Source organism: Ixodes scapularis, unplaced genomic scaffold, assembly GCF_016920785.2.
Source record: "Ixodes scapularis isolate PalLabHiFi unplaced genomic scaffold, ASM1692078v2 PGA_scaffold44__24_contigs__length_19508400, whole genome shotgun sequence".
NCBI classification, from domain to species: domain Eukaryota; kingdom Metazoa; phylum Arthropoda; class Arachnida; order Ixodida; family Ixodidae; genus Ixodes; species Ixodes scapularis.
Window position 1 is genome coordinate 17,462,051 of NW_024609873.1, and position 22,981 is coordinate 17,485,031.

Here is a 22,981-nt window from a genome sequence, read left to right on the forward strand (position 1 = left end):
AAAATCTTTATACAAGATACACAGCTGTGAACAGCTTGCAGCTACTTAGCGCAATGTACCAGGCGTAACATGATTCACAACTGCCATTCGTATATGTGCGTAATTATACACAAAGCAGCACGTTTATCTTTCTTGCACTACTCAATTCGCCTAAAGGAGTACTTAGAGAGATATAGTAGATCGTGTCTGAGCTCCTATAACGATATCCGATAACATTATGATGCATGGGGGCCCGTGTGTTCATACGCTTATTACGGCGTGCGTTTTCTCCACTCTCAAATAATGACGCCTTCTAGGCGCATGAAATGTGCGTCGTGGTTGAAACTTCTGGCCGCTGACATTGGGCTTTCTCGCATTTAGTATGTCGTTCCAATAATCTTAGTTATTGGGACGATATACTAAATCCGGGAAAGTTCAATGCCCACAGCCAGAGGTCTCCACCGCAACGCGCATTGCACACGCCTAGTAGGCACCATTATCTAAGCGTGGAGAAAACGCACGCTGTAATAAGCGTGTAAACACAAGGGCCCCGTCACGCCTGCAAAGCGTTAAACCATAGCACAGTTCACGCTTAGGGAGCGTGAATTCTAAGCGTTGAAAAACAGCACGCTTAGAACAAGCGTGTAAAAAATCGCTTTGCGTCACGCCTGCAAGCGTTAAACATATGCGCAGTTCACGCTTAGGGAGCGTGAATTCTAAGCGTTGAAAAATACCACGCTTAGAGCAAGCGTGCAAAAAATCGCTTTGCGTCACGCTTGCTATGCGTGACCATTTTTAGAGTGTACTGAGCGTATACCTGAATGAAAGAACCGTATTGTTCTGGGGTTCAACCTCAGCGGTGTTCGTGGAAAAAGATAACATGAAAATGTTGCAAATAAGCCTTCCTTTGGTTTGGACCCGCGGCGCTACGACGGTTTCTTTAAAGGGGCCCTCCGGAGCGTTCTGCGATGGTCTATTTATGGCGGTAACTCAATCTGCAGGCCCTAAGGATCCTAAAAATCATAAAATTACGGTCATGCGCGGCGGATTTCCCTACTAAAATTGTTATCAAAGTCCCCGGCACGCCCCCCTTTCTGAGATGACCCCGGAAAACGGGAGGGGCATCTCTTTACGCGTCAACCAATAGCAAGCGAAGGATCCCGGCGTCACTGCGCGTCACCAACGCCGCCGACCGCCGACCCGCGGAGGAATCTCTCGAACACGCGCGGACCGTCGTCAAGGAACCCGGACTTTGTGCTCGGCAGTCGTCGTTTGTCGCACCGCACCGTCGCGCTGCTACTGCAATACGCAGTCGCATCCCACAGATGACAAGGAAAAGTTTGACTCGTTGACGTGGAAGGGTCGCAAAGCTGGCTTCGGAGTCGGGATCCACGGGAAGAAGGAACATGTGTCCCGCAAACGCACGCCTGCAGACGCCCCGGGAAGCAGACGAGCAGACGCGCCGACGCATCACCCCCTAGCAACAAGCTTGCGGGGAGAAAGCATAGTTCGCTGGTTTTGGAGCGATAATTGCGGACTGTGTTTCCCGCACCACAATCAGTTTACGTTTTTCTCAAACTCTAATTTACAACAAGCTTAAAAAGTTTTGCAATAATAACGTTCGCATTCACCGTGGGACCCAGCATTTCCATTGGTCAAGTTTTAGCGATGGGCAGGGAATGGGAGATTGTCTTCCAAGAGGAAATAGTCCCGATATATTTCATCTGCCATCTGCTTAATAAACGGTTTTGTAATCTAAAACTTTGTATTCATATTAACTTGCACCTACTACGCAATATAACAATATAAACAGACGATCGCAGAAAGCTCCGGAGGGCCCCTTTAAGTTGCAAGGTTGCCGACCTCTTGGGCGCATCGTTGAGGGGGTGTTTCCGAGATTTACCTATTCTTGCCTTTTGTGTCAGTATCAGTTCGCGTTCAGGAAAGGAGGTGATTTTCTCATCGTCTCCTGTGTTCGTACTTGTAACGGGGCATAGTGCAAAGCGCGAAGCACATGTACGACGAAACTGTCCGATCCGACGTTTGATCAGGCAGTACGACGGTTGGAGGCAAGGGTTTTCAAAGCTCTCCAGTGTTACGAAAACCCTCGCCCCCGAAGGTCATTCCGGCAGTTCGCACGTCGGATCGGATGGTTTCGTCCCGGAAACATAAATTGAAATATTCAAATTTCGTTCGGAAATGAGTCAAGCATGACGGATATTAACCGTAAATCATAATCGCACGTTTGTATTTTGAACGATTGGCTATATTTTTCGTTCCAAACGGTGCACTCGACCAAGCGCTCGAAGAGAAGCGAGCGGAGAGCGCGATGCGTCATGGGATGTCCGGCGCAAACAAAAACAGAAAGAAAATATTTCCCGCGTTCGTGAGTAGCAAGGCAAGCGTGGTTGTGAGCTTTGCCCTTGGTGGCGTTGTCAGCGTTGTGGTGGTGTCAATAGCGTCAGCGCGTTACAACCGAGCCGCTCGAAGTACCCGCGGGGTGACGAGCGTGTGGCTGGCCCAAGGAGCACGTAGCTTCCACAACACTGTCAGCTTAGGGCTGAACGGGGTGGGGAAAGCAACTTTTGTTCGAGTTTTGAGCGACGGGCTAATCTTCTAGGGGGAGAATGGCTGTTTCCGGTTGCACGAACGAGGGTCCGAGAATGAGGGGAGTCCTTCCTTTCCGTCTTCTTGGACCGTTTGGTACAATGCGCGATTTGTAAGTTGAGCTAGGAGGAAAGCTAAAAAGGAAAATGTTGAAATTCCAAAAGGTGGCGCTGTTCCGAAGGAATCTGCTACGTCACGACTACGTAGCAGATTCCACAACGTTGCTAGACTACCTCCCAAATAGGCTCCGCATACATCCACCAGGTGCACATTGAAAGATCGTTTATTTAGCTTTAAAATTAGTTTTCTTGTGCTTTTCAACGGAAGACTGGTGTTTTTGAGGTTAGGGTGCAACATGCACCACATTAAAGCTAAAAAATGAACGCCGAAATTTCGTTTTGGGGAAGACGACGCCACGCGGACATGAAGACACCTAGTCCGTGCGTTTTACCCTTTTCCCTCTTCTTTCTTTTTTGTTCCGTAATTTTCCTTTTTATTGGCAGCCTCCCTCCCCTCCTTCGAGTAATCGATCGCATGGCGAGTCAAGAGGCCCAGCCCGCCAAGAGATCCAATACTATTGGTTCACTTGTCGCGTTGGATCTCTTGACTCGGCAGACACGATTCAGGAGATCCAATATGGGTCAAGAGGTCCAACGCGTCAAGAGATCCAACGAGTCATAGATCCAACGAGCCAAGGGGTTCAGTATCGGATCTCTTGACTCGTTGGATATCTTGACTTGTAATTGGACCTTCTGACTCGGAATTCCCACCGTCGCCGATTCCGAGTCGACAGATCTAATATTGGACCTTTTGACTCGTTGGTTCTCTTGACTCGTGTCTGCCGAGTCAAGATATCCAACGCGACAAATGAACCAGTAGTATTGGATCTCTTGACGGGTTTGGCCTCTTGACTCGCAATGCGATCCATTACTCGAAGGAGGGAGGGGGACTGCCTATAAAAAGGAAAAATACGGGACAAAACAGAGAGAGGAGGGAAAGGGAAAAAAACATAATGCATTTTTGTTTATAGTATGTTTATTGCGTCTTAAAGACACTATCTTGGGGGGGACAAAGAAAGTCAGCAACGTCCTTGTCATTTCATGTGTCTCTTTTCTGATCACATAATCGTTTCCTTTTACGCGAAAAAAAATAGTCACTGGAGACGCTAGCAATGTAATATAATAATCCTTTTAGAAAAGTGCGAACGAAGAGCTTGCCAACGCTGAACCGGCCTTTACGCTATGCCCCGTAACCACTACGAACAGAAAAGACGATGAGAAAATCCCCTCCTTTCCTGAGCGCGAACTGGTACAAAGGGTAAGAAAATGAACATCTCGGGGACACCCCCACAACTACGCGCCCACGAGGTCGGCAGCCTTTCAACTTAAAGGAAACGTCCTAGTGAAGCGGGACCAAACCAAAACAAAGCTTATTTGCAACATCTCCATGTCATCTTTTCTTTTTACGAACACCACTGAGGTTGAACCCCAGAACAATACTATTCTTTCATTCGGCTACATGCTTAGGAACCTCTCTGTGGCAACGTCAGGGCAAAGAGAGAAAAAAACCTGTTTGGGGGTCGGAATGAAACGCCAGCTATTGCCCCGCGCCCAGTTGGCCAAGTGCCCTTGGCCAGCTGGCCAAGGGCACTTGCTTGCCTCCCACGCGAAAAGCCGAGGTTTCGGCCTGGCCATCGATACACCTTTTGATGTTTCTGTAATGTAGCGTTCTGGTAAATTCAAGAACCCTGTTGGCTTATTCGAGGTTAGAACGTTCAAGGCGGTAAATTTTCCACACTGACTGTTCCAGAAGCCCACGCGTCTACCTAAGGGGCTCCGCGTGGCGAGTCAGAGTCAGTCTCGCCTCAGCGTTCGACCCTGCTGTTTCGCCGGCATCGACGCCTGCGACGGTAGCCTTTTTCAATTTTCTTTTGGGCACAAGTTCGCCCCATTAAACATTTAGCTTCTCCAATTAAGTCGCCACTTAATCATTTGTCATTCGAGACAGTATCGTTGGGGCGTATTATGCATCTGGGCAGAGCCTCCGTGTATTAAAATATTTGGGAGATAATCTTGAAAAAAAAGAAAACCAAATGTATCCAGCAATGCAGACACTTTTATTCCCGAAGTCGTTTGTGGTTCACAAGTATATTTAATAATGCGGTGTAAAGTAGACAGTAACCTAAGCAAGCCCAGACCATGTTGCCAAACACTACCCCAATCCAATAATCAACGCTCAAAAACCTGATAATTCTTACTAAAAGTATCTATCCAGTTGTCACCAACAGCGACGTAGAACGCATGTTTTACTAAAGCACCCAAATAATTGAAGCAGCCAGTGATAGTCCCTAGCAGCCATTGATAGCCATCGGAACCGGGAATCGGAACGGCGTTCGACGGATTCCGAGTCAAGAGGTCCATCGAGTCAAAAGATCCAACGGGTCAAAAGATCCATTATTGGACCTTCTGACTCGTTGGACCTTTTGACTCGTTGGACCTCTTGACTCGCCGTGGATCTTTTGACTCGTTGGACCTTTTGACCCACATTGGATCTTTTGACTCGTATCTGGCGAGTCAAAAGATCCAACGAGTCAAAAGATCCATTATTGGACCTTTTGACTCGTTGGACCTCTTGACTCTTGACGGGAAAGAGGAGGAAGTATTTTTTGGGAAGAGTATAGGAAAGAAAGAAAGCGAAACTACGATTGCCGAAGGTTTTCTGGTGACAAGGAGGGGCGTGACGGTCACTGCACTGCAGCGGGGTGGGATCCCGCGTCTAATAACAAAGCAACAAAAAAGAGGCAGATGGGAGAAGATGATGCAGTGGCCTCGGGGACGAGAGGTTTCGGGATCCTGAATGGCTGGCTGTGTCACGGCGTTTGTGCGTTTTCCATTTCAATGGGCTAGTAACCAAGCCATTTCTTCGTCGGCAATGCTTGATTATCGGAGAAATTTCCAGAGAGTTGCACCTGCTGTAAGGTCGCGGGGACGCAGGTTGTTCCTTGAATTTAGAAAACAACGAACAGTTGGTCGGTGAGTTAATTACAAGACGTGTATACGCAGCATGAGGGAACAAGCAGAACATTTATGGCTTTATATTTGGACAGCATAATGTTTGACAGCCATCCAGAGGGTCGCAGTATATTGCCAAAAGGGCCAGTGCAGCATGACTGCTAACTGACACCACGCTGTACGGAGAACCATCATCGGCGTGCGTTCATGGTAACCACTAGGGTGCCTTCATGTGCGCACATGAAGGCCCCCTAGTAACCACTACTGCGTGGTGCACATAAAGACCCAAGGCTATACTGCGTTTCACCGAAGGATTGACCGCAGCCTATGCTAGAAGTCGAGAGCGTCATGGGGCATCTCGCTCCGCGCGACGCCGCGCCGAACGGGAAGGTCACGTGACACACTGTCGGCGAAGGATCGGATGCGTTGTCTGGTTTACTCACATGCATGAGTCCGACCGTGTGCGCCTGCAACGGTTCGCGTCGTTAATCTCTTTTACGGGTTGCTATGGCAACGAAGTTTTAGGCCGCTTACGGCCGCCATTGCTGCTGCGCGGTGTGGTCGTAAGGGGGGGCTTCAAAACTTGTTCCGTCAGACTTGGTCGTAGTCGGCCGCAACAGTGTGAACCAGCCTTCAAGGTGAAGCAGAGTACAACGTCGTACGGCCCCGGCTAAATTGCTCATTTGCGGTTTAGAAATATGTCGCCCTTTAGATGGCTGACAAGCATCGCGATGCCTCAATATCCACAAACACCACTGAGATTTGCGTTGACTGCGTACGGTTCATCATCTTCAGTTTATTTCTGTCATTTTTCTTGTGTAATGATAAAATTCCAAGCAGGGAATCGCATAGTTGGTTGTACAATGAAACCTTAACAGCGACGAACGTGTTTGTCAAATGAAGTGTCGGAGGGAATAGATTCAGACCTCAAACACGCACGACCGTCATTTTTTTTTTTTTTTTTTTTGCTTCGCTCATTTAACTAGCTTTTCGCACAAGAGAAACACATTTCGAGCAAGTCATACATCACCTACAAGGTGCTCTTTAGCACATATTTCTAGCGAGCGTGAACGCGACACAATCGCGTTTCAAAAACGTGCGAAGGGCGTCATCTTCCATGGTCGTGGTGGAGCCTTTTTTGTAACGAACAGACAAAATCGACCAAATCATTTTTCATGAAAAAATATACACGCACTCTGTATCGGCCTTCTTGTACGAACTAGTTAGCAAACAAAAACACACCCTATCACAACCTGCACTCTGCCCCCCTAGCTCGAGTTCGTTTTCCGTCCGCAAACCGGGAAATAGTGAGGAGTTAAACGGCGCATCAAATTTAAATGCCTTTAACTTTTTTTTTGGTAACAAAAATTAAGGCACCTATACCCATTTTCACTCCAAGAAAAAGCAAGCTTTGCGCATTATTCATACGCGGCGCGAAGTAGTTTTTACGAGATTTGGTTGTCGGAGGGAAAAGCGATGCTTTTGACGTTTGGAACGTGAACGTCTTAATAAGATAACATATATGTAACCTACAATTCACTTACGTATATTTTAATTCCCTACATGAATGCGAAAGTCAGCAGTGTTCCGCGAGAAGCCGGACTTTTTTTTTTTTACTTGAGGTGAAAACGGGTTTTAGTCAAAATTGTTTTCTGAATTTTATAGTACAATGCCTCCCCGAGGGCCGCGTCTAGGGCAGGAGAGGTGAGGGGCCTTTCCTAACCTCCTTGCCATATGACGCGGCAGTTTTCGAGTAATTGGACCTTTTGACCCGCATGCGATCTCTTGACTCGCGTCTGCCGGGTCAAACGATCCATTATTGGACCTTCTGACTCGTTGGACCTTTTGACTCGTTGGACCTCTTGACTCGCCGTGGATCTTTTGACTCGTTGGATCTCTTGACTCGTTGGACCTATTGACCCCCATTGGATCTTTTGACTCGTGTCTGGCGAGTCTAAAGATCCAACGAGTCCTAAGATCCATTATTGGACCTTTTGACTCGTTGGATCTTTTGACTCGTTGGATCTCTTGACCAGAAGCGCGTTCGATTAAACGGCTTTCGACGAAATGTTCGGACCCAGTAAAATGCTTTACCGGCGAGTGTTATTGGATTTTGTCAGATTTATTCGGAAACGCGCAACTCAAATTGGCATTATTTATCTGGGATAATTTTTTCCTAGTTTGTACTTGGGACCATTAGTTCCGGTACCATTTGTTCCGGGACCATTTATTCCGGGACCATTTATTCCGGGACCATTTGTTCCGGGACCAATTGTTCCGTTTCCCATCGGAACCGTATGATCAACAAAAGGGACTAACAGACTATTTTGATAGGTTCCAGCATTTCATCAAGAGTAAGCTGATGATGTTCTTAAGAATGAGTTAGAGGTCAATTCTCCGTCCTGTAAATGTAAATGCGACAATCACTTACCGCTAAAGTATTGTCACGAATTACAAAAGAGGAAGCGGCAAACAACCGAACATGAGCCGAAGGGAATAATTACTTGTGTCGTGGGTGTCAATGTAGGCGTGACAGCACACTCAAACGCTGCCGATAACTATACTCCACCTCGCAAGTTGCGTGCAGCAGAAGCAGAGGTACGGCCGCTAACGCGTGGTTTTTAGAAGTGCCTTTTAGTGAGAGCATTTGTGGCGCACACATGAAATATAAAAAATAAAATCCCATTTTCTTGTTTGTTTTGTATTTTTGATTCAAGCTACCAGTAGGGAGTTTTAGTAGACCGTCCCATAACGATACCCGGTGCTCCTCCGGCGCCTTTCCGCGTCCATCGTTTGGTTATCGCGCGGGTACCGTTACGGTGGCTATCGGGCGGTCTACTAAAACTCCCGAATATTGTGCGATTGGCAGCGTTTTGCTTTCATATTATGTTTTCACCCTCACCATCTTCTCCTCCCCCCCCCCCCCCCTCCCTCGGAATTGATCACATAGCCAGTCAAAAGGTCCAACGAGTCGAGAGATCCAACGTTTGATCTCCTACCTCGTTGTACCTCTGACCCAGTTTGGATCTCTTGACGCGTTGTACCTCTTGACCCATATTGGATTTCTTGGCGCGTTGGATCTCTTGACTCGGCTGACACGTGACTATTGGATCTCTTTACCATAATTATAATGCAATTAAATGCAAAGGTGCAAGCGAGCTGGACAAGGATGACGAAAATAATCCCTGGAGAAGGGGAACAAGAGGGACAAAGGACAGACATAAATCTCCAAACACAGCTAGGTGACTGGTGAGCGACCGAAAAAATCCGCCTGGCCGGGGTATCGAACCCGGGACCTCTCCATTACAAGTGGAGCGCTCTACCAACTGAGCTAACCAGGGGTTAGACGTCAGTAGAGCAAACGGGTTTTATCAGCTGCCATCAGTCTAACACCAACAAGGGTGAAGCTTGCAAATTTAATGTTATAATTATAATGCAATTAAATGCAAAGGTGCAAGCGAGCTGGACAAGGATGACGAAAATAATCCCTGGAGAAGGGGAACAAGAGGAACAAAGGACAAACATAAATCTCCAAACACAGCTAGGTGACTGGTGTCCTTTGTCCCTCTTGTTCCCCTTCTCCAGGGATTATTTTCGCACAAGTGCAGCGCTCTCCATTACAGAGCGCTGCACTTGTAATGGAGAGGTCCCGGGTTCGATACCCGGACCAGGCGGATTTTTTCGGTCGCTCACCAGTCACCTAGCTTTGTTTGGAGATTTATGTTTGTCCTTTGTCCCTCTTGTTCCCCTTCTCCAGGGATTATATTCGTCATCTTTACCATAAGCGGCCGCCGCCCCCCCCCCCCCCCCCCCATTTTTTACTGCCCAGCTGCACCCCCCTAGCGCTTCACGCGGTGTGCTCCCCCCCCCCCCCCCCTTCGTGACGCCACTGGGTGCAGTTAAAAGAACGTAGTTAAAGGGGCACTGACACCCCAAAGGTCGTATTTATTTTTATTGTCTAAAACGATGTAAGTTGCAGTCATAACCACGCAAAAAAAAACCGCACCGCGAAAAAAAATTTTCCCGGGCCCGCGCGCACCTTTTTATTTTTGGCGTTTGATTTTCCCGCCTCTCGCCTCCTCGCTTCTTTTGATCGGTGACGTCAAGAATCAGGAAATTTAGAAGCTTTGTAGGCGACATCTCTATAACATTTAATTACGGCAATCCTAAAACATGTTTTTTAACGCAATTGCGAACGCACTACGGCCCTTCTTTTTGAAATACCAAAAATCGGGAGTTCGTTGTGGTGCCGTCTCCTGGATTGGTATCCTCCAACGGAAAACAGGCGACACCGCTCAAAACCGGTCCGCCGCAACGAGCCGGCGCTCGCTCCTTTCCTCCTCGCTTTGGGTCGCCATGGCAACAGCAGGGACTGGAGAAAAAAAAGTGGACTCTCAGGTCTCACCAATTTTTGACGTCAAGGCACCGGCGCCGATCGCGCGGGAACTTCGAATTCGCCATTTGGAAATTGTTTTTTTACTTCACGAATACTGAATTCCCAAATTTCAAATTTTGAGGGTAATGTCCCGGCATCGTTTCGATCGTTTCGGATAATAAAAAAAAATATGATTTTGATGTGTCACTGCCCCTTTAAAAGCTCGCTGCTCGTTTTATTTGTAACGCTTATAATACAAGATTATCATCTACCGAATTAGTTAAAAAAGCCCAGCTTCCGACTTTACAAACCAAACAAAAGCTATATTTGACAGATTGAAGACTGTCTACAAACTCATAAACGGCTCCCTTCGTGTAAATATCTCCAACTACTTAAAATATGCTCAGTACAGGTCATTACGAATAAATCATTGCTGGAAATTAACAGAACACGTGTTTAAAATGAATGGTTTAGATTTTCTTTCTTCCCTCGAAGTCCATTCTCGAAGTCGAAGTCCATTCTCGACCTCGATGTCCATTCAAGAATGGACTTCGACGACTTTCGATCACTTTGTAGATGCTATTGAATTGCACCTTCGCTAATTCTCCTGTTGGTGCAACATTACTTAATGCTGTTTTGTATTCTGTAACTACTTATACAATAGCCTCTTGGATGGCTCTGGTGGTATTACCAGATAAGCAAAAAAATAAACAAAAGACGCGAGACAACGCCAGCGATAAGCAACAATCGCCTCGCTACAATATGCGAACTTGGTAAAACTAATATCCGGAGCTTTCGCTAAGGCAGCCCCAGTAGGTGGCGAAATGTCACATTAGGGAAAGTGCAAAGCAAAAAAAAAAGAAATGCGTCGACAGCCACCTTTCAATGGATGCACCGACTACCTTCTTCGCGATCGCGTCTGCCACCATTGTTTCTTGGCAAGCAGGGACTTAAAAAGAAGGTCACCCCAACTTTCACCCGGATCCTCCCGTGGAGGGGCTATTCTCCAAAACCGAGGGAAAGGATAGGCTTAACGGCAATCGGTCACTTTTTTCGTCTTCTTTTTTTTTTTTTTTTTTTTGCTGCTTTACTTTACGTGTTTGTGTGTCACCCCGTCACCGCAGGGACACGGTGTCAGCCGTTGTCGCAAGTCGACTCCGCAGAAACATCCCCAAAGAGGATTCCTAACCAGGACGGTGCTTCGCGTATTCTCGGGAGCTGCTGTCTCCTGGCTCCGGCACTTCAGTGGCGTTCAAGGACCACTTCTGCTCGCGACTTCTCAAGCAGCCCCACGACACCGGCCAGGCGCGGGAAAAGCCAGAGACCCGCCGGCATCGTGCGCCGTCGGGACCGACAACGGGACACTAGGGACTGTCCGCCCTTCGGGAAAGCGATCTGCGAGGCGACGGACAACTGGCCGGCCAGGGACCGGGTGACTCGCCGTGACGAGTGTCGAGGGCTCCACGAAACTAACCAACCAAGGACACTGCGCCACGGTGAGCGACGGACTACAATGCCGAGAACGTCATCAAACACGTTTTTCTTCTTTTTTTTTTTTTTTTTTTTTTCTTTTTGCATGCATGTGCGTTGCGGGCCGTTGCCGCGCTTGTTTTTCGAGAGTCAGTAGGGTATCTTTTTGTTTATTTTTAAACCTGCCATGTGTCCCCACATCCCTATTTATGTTTAGCTCAGGCGGGTCGTGCGACCGAGATGCGCATGAGGCCGTACGCTCCTGAGGGACGGTGATCGCTTGTCCTCGGGTGACCTGTCGCCAGTATATCCCTCGGGACCATTAATACCTGGACACGTCCGCCCTATTTACGGGCGCGTCCATCGGAAACTCGCCGGGGAGGCTACTCTCGACGGAGCCCTACATTACTTTTGTGGCCCTCCCCCTCGGAGTCTGTTGAACTTCGGGCAAGCGTGTTCGCATATCAGTCAATAAAAACGTCTTTCACAGATTTACTGTGTACATGTTGGCGTCCCCTAGCGGGAACCGCTTGGCAGTTATCGAACGGACCCGCCGTAGTCGCCAATGCAACGAGTTACGAAGTTGGCTTCATAAAAAAAAAAATCTTCACGTAAAAAAAAAAAAAAATTCAAAGAAAAAGACAGAGAGCTACACTTGGCGACAACTTTTCTTGGCAATGCAATAGGGGGTACAGGCACACGTTCCCTTTCCCATTTTGAGCGCTAAATCAGGCTAAATAAAGCTGTGCGCGGGCTCTCCTCCTCTGCACCGCATTGCCAAGAAAAGTTGTCGCCGAGTATTAGCGGTGAGATGTTTCGGTGGCGCCCTCGTTGGGTTACCTTTCGTGACGTCATTACCTTGTGAACAACAAGTTCGATGGTGTCTGTAATGGACATGGTGGGAGCCTGAAATCATAGCGCTCTCAAAGCAACGCTGCCAACACCGTCAAAATTTAAGTTCTTACATTCCTCTTATTTCCGTCGATGAGACATCCTTTCCTGTCGTCATAGTCAGTATTTGACCAATTGTTGTGGTCCGACCACAGCGACGCTTTGGATCGTTCACGTCGCCAATAGACGTGTTCGTTTCCACTTGTCCGGTAAACCATGTCTTCCTAAAGTGCCGTAAATACTCCTAGTTCTGATTTATATTACTAAGCACAATCATGTCAAGTCCGAGCTAATTCGAACGCTCTAACACAGAGATACCGACACGCATACTAAAATTGGAAGTCAACGGGATTTAGCTGCGCTTGATTTGTTTAGCATATTATAGACGCTTTGCAGCAGCTGTGCATGGGCACCGCCATAACTGACCTTCAGTTTTTGCTTCCCCTTATTACGTTTACTTCACTTCATTATTACCATAGCTGGCCAGGTTATTGCCACCTTAGATTTTATTCTGTCTTTCTCCCCAGCATTGGCTTTTGTGGAGGCTCGTCCACACCAATTTCAGTGGCTCGGTATCTCGGTAAAACAAGAGAAGGTCAGCAATGGGGGCTGTATTTTGGCGCGTGTGTAAAGCGTCTATAGAAGTTGAAATAGAACGCTTAGGGAAAGATCGCGAGCGTCATGACGTTGTGCCTTTTGCCGCTGTTCGGTTGGTTCCATCGACTCGTGGCGTCGGTTGAACAGGAATTGATTCTGTTTCTCTGAACAGCCCGCTCCCTGCTCGGGCCCTTCGACGTTTCAACGAAGCTGTGGACTTCAAGGGCTGAAAAATGAGTAATTTCAAAGAAGTAACACGGAGCGTGACCGAGGAAGACCTCGGCGTCTTGTGGCGAGTGTGTACCTACGCGGCCGTCATGATGCTCATGTTGGTGGCGCTGGTGCTGTTCATCAAAGCGTACATCCGCATCAGCAAAGGAGTCTGCAAGTCCACACAAACGTTGAACGGCAAGACTGTCATCGTCACCGGAGCCAACGCAGGTTCGTTCATTATTCAAATATACTCGCTTCTGTGATATTACACGGTGTAGTGTACGATGGGGTATATGATGTAATTCAATGTGATGGAAACATTGTAGGGTTCATCAGAGGTAACCCAAAACCGTATGTGGCTTGTGGCGACACACCACACTTTATAAATTTCGAAAACAAACAAGTCGTTTATTGAAGCAAATAAAAAATATATATACATTTAAGCAAGAGGAGCAGTTTTGCTTAAAAACAGATTTCAATTATGTGGGATAATTTAATTGCTAATAACTTAACTTATTGTAGGCATTCTGGCCGCTTGCCTTGAAGACTCGTCATTAACATTTCATGAAAAAAAAAACGTTTCACGTGATACGATGTACAAGGGTAGTTATAATAAAATACAATGATGTACCGTTAATATGGAACTCTCTGTTTTCCCCCAAAACGTGACCATAAGGTGAGTTCATAATAACGAAACAAAGATGCATACATTTGCCCAATTCATCCCCCAAAATTTTGTCTACATAGCGGGGGATTTATATTGATTCGGTCAGTATTAACGAGGCATCACTGTATAGAATGTATCATAAAATCGATACGATATATTTATATCACACAGAGTATAACATCCGCCCAAAAGATCACTAAAATTCGTGCTACTACAAACGTTGCTGCAGCTACACAAGATCATCACGTTTATGATGATATCTTATAATTGTGACTGACATGTCATCAGTTTTAGGACCTCAACATTTTTTTACTTCAAATGATTCTCTGTAATCGCTTAACTAAAACCGCCTATGCTTCGCATTATTCTTTTTTTTTTTCTTCAAAAGCGTCTTGAAACATTTGCATGGCACCCTCGCTCAACCCATGACGCAAATTCAACGCACCAAAGTGAACACAATTAACATGCAACAAGATATCCTAAACCCCATCTTCAAACAATAGGGATCTTTAAGAATTAATATCACGAAGTCCGCACATTGAGCCCCCACTAGACAAGCTAAAAACACTACCTTAGAAATGGCTGTGTTGATTCCATTCCTCCTTGGTATAAGAAGGTCATACAGCTGGAGCTGTGACGTCACTTACAGAAGGCCAGCGCGAAGCACACAAATGACAGGAGTCCCAGCTGAACGCTTACCCGGCACTCTTGTCTGATTTTCGCTTTGAGCCGGCCTACAATAGATGACGTATGAAATCCAGCACTACGGCCTTTTTGTTATTTAGGAGGTGATACAGCAGCTGGCTAGCTGTACCATACCGCTCTTGAGGCCGGTTCACACGCTTGCCACTCCCTTGGACCGAGTGCCTTAAAATCTTGCGACGAGAAAGCTCGCTGATCCTTGACCCTAAAACTCTATTTTACTAAAGCGATTTTTTTTTTGCATTTGCAAGGTTAAAGGCACGTTCTACTAGTCAGAAATTGTCGTTTATGACAGTGATTTTTTTTTTTTCAAACGAAACGAAAAGAATGATGCGTGAAGAAAGAAAAAAATAAAATACGGGACCGTCAAGTGTTCCCCGGCTACCCGATGGGTGGCGCCATTGTGTTCGTTAGATACTTCTCTCGTAGTAAAAGGTTTCAAGGCACACGATCCTAAGAACTCGCAAATGTGCGACCCCGCACCTAATTTTGAAAAATGAATTTAACATCATTCCATCAATACATATATATATATATATATATATATATATATATATATATATATATATTGTGGATTGAGAACTTTTTAAGCCTGCTAGTAACTTCGAGTTAATCATAAAAGACTAATGATTATGATAAAATATTTGCAGCAGCGTAAACCTGTATCTTCTATTTGCGTTTCTTTGTCAAAATATCGCGTCAGGAAAACCATAAAATTGCTGAACAGGGCATCAAAAATAACCTCAATTCGTCTCGAAGACACGAAATGAGTTCCTTGGACATTACTGGGGATTGTGGAGTGATCGTACTGGTTCTTGCCCTACGGATAATAAGCATTCCTTATTCCGTGATACAATCTTGTTGACTAATATCTTGATTCCAGACATTGCTTTTTAGCTTTTTTATGGCATATTTTCACTTTCTGTTTATTTAGAGTGCGCAATAGTCTGTCACAGGTTAAGAAACGTTTTCTGGCTGGGGAGGAGGAAGCAGACGAAACGCTGAAGAGAGGAGAAGGTTTCTTTGCCTCCTCTCCAGCATACCGTTTGCTTCCACCTCCCTTGCCCTCCTTTCCCTCGAAAACTGGCGGGCGATACACCACTCCTACGTGACGTCACCCCACCAGAGTGGTAGCCGTTCCTACTTGGTTCTGCCGAGAAGAAGAAAGCAAATTAGGTGGTGTGAGATGTATGCCGCAAACGCGAGTGCTCGGCAGTAAGGGCACCAGAATGGCAGCCAGTGTGCTGCACATCGAAGCCCTGAAGAATCATTCTGGCCAAGCTTTAATCACACAATTACTTCTAGCTTTGGAAATAAATAAACAAGTGCCGAGGCGCGGGCACCGCTGCGCACGTTCGTTAGGCTCCTGATTCAGCCAAGTTACCACTCGATGACGTGCAAGAACCATTTTCCTTAAAATAAAGTCTGTATTGTTAGTTGGAGCAACATACTGTCATGTGGTGTTTAACTGGCTGGCTGGAGCTATGGTGTATTCCATCGTATCGTGAGCAAAACATATCTGGGCTCGTACTTGTAACCTAAATAATTAGCCATCCTTCGCTAAATTTTGTCCGCACATTTTTGAAGTGATGGGAAACCTGGAGTTGAACTCTCGCAGTTAAACGAACAGAAGTTTCATCTCCCCTAACGCAGGCCATCGTATTGTATTGTTTGATTGTTTTGCCTATCCACATGATCATCTTGATTAAGAAAGGTACGACAAGCATCTTCGGGCTACCCGACACTCGGTGACACCGTGGCTTTGCGTATTCAAAATATAATCTACTATTATAATATTACGTGACTTTTAACCTCGTCGTAGCGTGAGCTTCTTGTTTGACATCCTTCTTCGTCCTTTTATGCTTGCCACTTCATTTTTGAGGTGGTGTTTCAGTAGCCTTCCTTTATAGACACTGAGTCACTGACAAAATGAGAACGACAGGACGTGTCTTCCTAACGCCCGCCTTCCAGAACGCGTTCTGTGCCTTCCACCATGCTTTGGCTACGCACGCGCGCTCGAGAGGCACGAAACGCCTGAGCATTGTCGAAGGTAGGAAGCTCGTGCTGGAGGCGGGGCAGCGGATGCTCCTCCTTGCCGTTCCCTCCTTGTCAGTGACTGCAATTGCCTTCTTGCCCCTGCCACCCGCTCTTCTGTCCCTTCTTAGCAAGGCCTGCGGCCGGCTGAGTGGTCCTATCCTGCTACTCTAATAAGGACGTTCTGAGAAGAGACATCAACCTTACTAACTCCCTTCTTCTCCCCTTTAGGGATCGGGAAAGAGACGGCGAAAGAACTGGTCAGAAGGAAAGCTCGGGTCATCTTGGCTTGTCGAAACTTGGAGAAGGGAAAGGAGGCTGCGCAGGAGATCTTGGAGGAAACGCAGCAGCCCGTGGTAGTGAAGCACCTGGACTTGGCGTCGCTCAAGTCGGTCCGACATTTCGCCGAGGACATTTTGAAGACGGAGTCGAGGCTGGACGTTCTGATCAATAACGCTGGAATGTCGACGTGTAAGTTTACCTTCCACCTAAGGGAACAGCTTTTCAACATTGGTGTTCGTTCGCAAACAAATAGAGCGATTTCACAGATAGCAGTTTCATTACGCCACCGCTGCCGTCATGCATCGTGGGAACTGTATACAGTTCATCTGCTTCAGCGATAACCCCGCTGAGGGTCTGCGCGAACAGAGCACGAAGTGGCACGAACTGTCTCCTGAACTGGCGCCCGCCTGATAAGCTACGGCATAGCCTCTTATATACTAACAAAGCCTGGCAGATCGCCGTGAGAAGCGGCCGCCGAAATGGAAAAGGTGGAGCGGCAGACAACGGATGAAAGGAGAGCCACGTGACTGGCGCCCCGCTGTGGCGAGACGCTAAAACACACTTCTCCCGAGCGAGCCAGTGTAATTCGGATCCTCGCCGCTGCAAAAGCTGTGCGCTGACGTCCAGGTTTCCCGAGAAATGGCTCTTTGGTGCTCTGTGCTACCAGATTCTCACGCTCCAAATCTGCGACCGTCACTTTATGGCTCAGTTGTCGAACTGCCAGGCTTTGTGAGCATAGAGGAGGCTATGGCTATGCCGTCGTCGTGGGATTGGTCAGTTGAAAGTGGATCGGCTCCGCGGCTTGGAGCACGTGGAGCGAAAGCTCGAGCTGCAGAACCCAGGATCCCTGGATTCTGCTGGGTTCGCACCCCAGTCCGTTTCAATCTGGACGAACATCGTAGCGGCGCGCGGTCGTGTGTCACTACACTTCCTGATGCACGTTCAAGACCTTAGACTAGCAGTGGTACTGCACTACAAAAACTTCTCATTTGTCTAGAGCGATAAACGAAACTCGAACTACTTTTATTCTGTCCGAGTCAAAAGCAGCCAAACTGTAGGTAAGGTAGCAGTAGCACAAGACTACCGAACCGCATGCTGTCTTTCAATTTAAAAAGCGTTTCATTTTTTTTTTTTTTTTTTAACGTGCTTTTGTGATTGGAAGTGAGGCGAGGTGGCGGCGGGGGCGGGGGAGCCGCGAGGTGTACTTTAACACAAGAAAAGCCGCAGCTTGGCCACCCCTGATGTATATAGTTAAATGCGTTAGTTCGTCTGGTCTACACTTTTTTAATCAATCATATTGTAAGATAATAAATAAAAAATAAAATGTTCCCGCCTTTGAGTATTTGCCAGCTAGGCCATGGCAATTATTAAGGGGGAACAAAGATTCTAGAATTCTGGGTACACTGAACGTTGTTATGGCTTTCTTCTCAGATAACACCGAAGTTGAATTGACAGAAGACGGATACGAAGTTTGCTTCCAGGCAAACTACATCGGACACGTCCTGTTGACTCTCCTCCTTGCAGGTAATGTCTCTTCTTTCGTCGTATGGAAGGCTGAAAACCATGAAGCTCAGATGGTGTATTATATAAGGGATTTTCATTAGGGGAAATGAGATGTTTGATTTAAAAATATATACAATATTTAAACTTTTCTTCGCTTATTCGGGTACAAGAATTACAGTTACGCTTAAAAAAATAAATATATATTTTTTAATTGAATGCTTAACTTCAGCAACAACTAAGAAGCACTAACCGATTTGAACACTTATATTTTAGAAAAAAAGCTACAATACTTTTTTCGAAAGAAATGATAGGTCTAAAACGTCGCGCGTTGTGTTCTCAAATTACGAATCACACGAACTTCCCATGTAAAACGCAGTGGACGAGAGCAGCTAAGAATTCCCTTGAAGGCCTTGATTTTCTGCAAAGCAGAATATCGTTTGCGATCCTCCCTCTTCCAGACTGATCAGGTAGCGATGGTGGAAAGGGGCCAGCAACTGAATAAGAGCGCGTGAATCAAAAGGAACAAAAAAGAAAGTATGAAAACCTCGGGGTGTCCGTCGGTTATTTGGAAAACAGCCGACAACGGCACTTCCGCGCAGGGCTGCTGAAGAAGAGCGCGCCGAGCCGTGTGGTCAACCTCTCGTCCATCCTGCATCACCTGGGCAACGCGGACAACTTGCGAGCCAAGGCGACGGGAACCGAGCGGCCGTCGCACCCCGTTCTGATCTACTGCCACACCAAGATGGCCCTGCTGGCCTTCACCAGGGTGCTTGCAGAGAAGCTCAAGCCTCACGGTAGGCAGGCTGTGTTCGCAGCTCCAACGGCATGCATTCAGTCCCCTTTCCTTTGTTTCATATTTCGGCCGCCAGGCAGCGGCAAACTCCGCACTCTTCTCCTTCACGCCTTTTTCCGCTGGGTGGCCCTGCCTTTCTGCAGAGGCGAACGTACCAGAACCGAAGGTCTTCCAGACGACTATGGAGGCTTCGATATATCGGCTCTTATTAAAGGAATTCCCCAAGTTTTATTTTTCCCGGTGTACATTTCGGCATTTTTTCTTCCGGATAATATTTTTAACAAGTTGTTGGAATAATTCGTGAACTTTCGTAAAAGTAGTAACTCGAATGCTATTTACGAAACGCAATAAGCTGATTCGTAAGCAGTCAAATTTGCATTCGAATTATTAAAAAAAACTGAGCGGGAGCAAGTGTGATTACGAATGTGTCAGAAACATTGCATATGGAAGTCACGAGGTTTCTACCACAAAAAAAAAAAACACAAAAAACATGCATATGCCTAATATTTTTTAGCCGAAAAACAAATAGCTAGTTTTTTTTTTTTTTTTTTTAGTTGACCGAATTTAGGCTCCGCGACAATTTATTTAAATTTATTTCCTAGCTAAAAAATCTAGAAGCCCATCACTGTTCTATCTCCCACATTTTTTCTTCCAAACCTTGTACTCAAAATAATATAATTAGTAAAAGAGCAAAAATTTTGAGAATATAACTTGTCATACCTCTGACAGTAATCTGAAATAGCATACGGGCACACACAAACCGTAAGGGTATTCCTTTTGATGATTTTTTTTTCTTTTCTTTAACGTCCCAAAGCAAAATGTAAAAAATATGACTCAAGTTTGAACATTCCGAGAAAAAAATACGGAAAGCACAGGATGTTTTCAGCGCAAACAACCACTTCGCAGAAATTGATGTTACGTTACTTTACTTAACATGAAGTAATCACGTGATGTGACTATACCCGTTAAGGTTAGAGGGGAAAGGGATGTCACGTGACTTGAAGTCACATGGCGTCACTTTACCCGTCTAATTTAGCGGGAAAAGTTACGTCACGTGACTCGAGCTCGTCACTATACAATAATTTCCCCCCTAAATTTAGGAGAGAAATTGACGTGACGGTTCTTCGTGACGGTTTTCTTATGGAATTCGTTTGATAAAGCACATTCTGTGTTAGAACTACATTTGATAGTTCTTCTGACTTCTCCCGTCATAACATCGTGCAGGTGTAACCGTGAACGCTCTTCATCCTGGTTCTGTGAAGACGAACATCGTCGCCAAGGATGCCACGGGACTCGTAGCAGCTTTTGTCACGTTCGTTTTCGACTACTTTGGAAAGGTTAGTGCTTCGGGACACCTTACGCCACTCTTGGCATTTTTTTTTATTCCAATTCAATGCAGTTTTATGTATTCGTGTTGTTTTTTTTTTTTCGGTAAGCTTAAGCAGTGAGTTTTGATTAGGACTATTTTCTCAAACGGCCTACATAAGTATTTAAAGGAGGAAATTCGAAGGATTTCATAAAGCTTTAAAGGGCAACTCCACTCCATTTTTACAATTTTTGGGTTATGATCTGTTTAGTCGAAGCCGGCGACCCTGAATGACGAGATATAATTTGTTTTTCGGTAGTGTGTATAGTTTTGTAGATATAGCGAATGCAAGAATCGGTCCGGCGGCACGGCGAAACCGAAACTACCGGTTGAAGCAGCTTGGCAACACTGATACTAGTGGCGCGTCGTCGGCATGACCTAGTTCTAGTCCCGCGCCCCGCGCTTCTGAGCCGACGCGCCGAGAAGGTCGGCTCAATCGCACGTGGAGTTTCGAAACAGAAGGTTAGATGCACATTTTCTTTTTTTACCGCTTCACTTTGTTAATATGCACCAAATATAGTAATTTTTAGCGTGTATTTATAAATTTGCCGGCCGAAAGCGAATCGGTGCCGGCGCGGCGTGACTGTATTTGTTTCTTGCGCGCGGACCGAGAAAACGAAATAATGGGAGACAGATGGACAGATCTGTCCACGAGTGGTCTAAGTTGTTAAAGCCAAGGTGCCTTTATGTGCACGCTAGTTAGATCAGCCGCGACCTGCTGCGTCCGGCCGATCGTGGTGGAGCAGCCGGCGGACGGTACGCGAACAGCGACGGCACCGCATCGTTCTTCAAAGACGCCTGTTTCTTGGTGAAACCCGCAACAGTCGACAGCCGCAGATCCCGTGTGTAGGTGTCTGACGTAAAGTGCTGGGAGCAGAGCTTCGCGTTGGAGCTCGGAGTCAACGGTCTTCCGAAGTCTATCCGGCGAACGGCACCGACCCACACCTTGTGCCTCTTCCGGTCTCTCGGGAACTGGTGGAACCGCAGCTCCGGATTGCGCACCGGGTTGTTGGTGCAACCCACAGCACTACAAATCCTGCTCGACATTGCCCAACGCGAGACCGGCAAATCTCTCCGGCTCCGCGACGCGCGCGTGAGCGAGCAGCACCGCTTCGCTCTCTTCCGCGCTGTCGCGGAAGCAATGCTGGAATTAAAGGAACTGCCTGGACGCTAATAAAAATAGGAGAACACAGGATAATGTGGTAAACACCTCGTGCCGTCAACAGAATCGCAGAATGCCACGGGAAACGAAGCGTTCGCGGCGTCCGTACGAGAGCGTAGGACTAGACCTACGTCATTGCCCAGTGTTGCTTCACTAGCTCACCCGGTGCCAGCGTTGCTCACCCGCTTTCGGGCCGCTAACGGAGCCGGGAGAACATTTTTAATATTGGTTTTAATCGGTAACGCGGCGTCGGTTTGACGTGATATTTTGGGTATGACCGTATTTTGACCTCCTAAAGCGATATCAGTGATTTCGATAGGGTCGACTTTTTGAGTGGAGTTGCCCTTTAAGGTATTCTTCCCAAAAACGGCAATCAAAATAATTTATCTGTACTGCCCTCAACTACGGTCGGGATTAAATGTTCTAAATTCTAGCTTTTTTTTTTTTGCATTTATCATTTGTGTTTATAATTCTCTTATATCTTGCAGACCCCCAAGGAAGGAGCGCAGACGTCCGTTTACGCTGCCGTTGATCCCTCACTGGCCAACACGACCGGAAGGTACTTCGTGGATTGCAGCGAGGGCTGGATGAACTGGAAGGCCCTCGACAAGGACAAGAACAGCGTCGCATTTGAGACGTCTCTCGAACTCGTGGGACTTAGCGAAAAGGAAGTTGACAAAATTCTGGAACAGTGAACAAGACACGGAGCTGGAGATCGAGTCACTTCGAACCAGAAGGGGGAACTTTTTAGTTCAGGAAAGTCCAAATCTAAGGTGGTGAAGCACGGGGCCCCATCACACATCCTTCAGTGCCCAAACGCTTGAATTGTACAGGCGTCACCACATCATCAACTATAAAAAAGGTCTAGTCTCCTTGGTCACGCCCAAGTGCTTTTTTTATTTTTATATTTTTTTTTATTATAGTTGTGACACGACATACCGTAGAGCGCCCCTTGTGACATTGGGGCATGCTTGCAACCAACTTGAGTTCAGATGCAAATTCGTATCGGTTACCAGGCTGTTTATTCATTTCTCTTTGATGCGGCTGAAGGGCAGAAAGTAGAATAGGCACAGAAACGACATTTGCAGATATCATCCATCTTTACGAGCATTTGAGCGGCCTCATTTGATATACTACGCGACGCAACAGACGAGCACTTGTATAGCCCTGAACGAAACTTGAAAGACTACACCACCACTAAACGCTCTGCTGAGCCGGCAAATAAAATAAAAACGAGGTTTTGCAAAACCCACGAATGAGCTTCTGAGCTAGCGTATGAAGCATCTCTCTATACCACTTGAAACTGTCGAAGTTTACAAAGCTTTTCTA

General features: G+C 46.6%; 1 protein-coding gene across 1 annotated transcript; it reads left to right on the forward strand.

The window, feature by feature from the left end:
• Positions 1 to 13,163: 13,163 nt before the first annotated feature.
• Positions 13,164 to 22,347, forward strand: LOC8041999 (retinol dehydrogenase 11). The gene is made up of 6 exons (XM_029973473.4): positions 13,164 to 13,371; positions 16,778 to 17,017; positions 18,260 to 18,352; positions 18,931 to 19,125; positions 20,349 to 20,461; positions 22,141 to 22,347. Exons 1-6 carry the CDS (start codon positions 13,164 to 13,166, stop codon positions 22,345 to 22,347), a joined length of 1,056 nt encoding a protein of 351 aa, XP_029829333.2.
• The last annotated feature ends 634 nt before the right edge of the window (positions 22,348 to 22,981 follow it).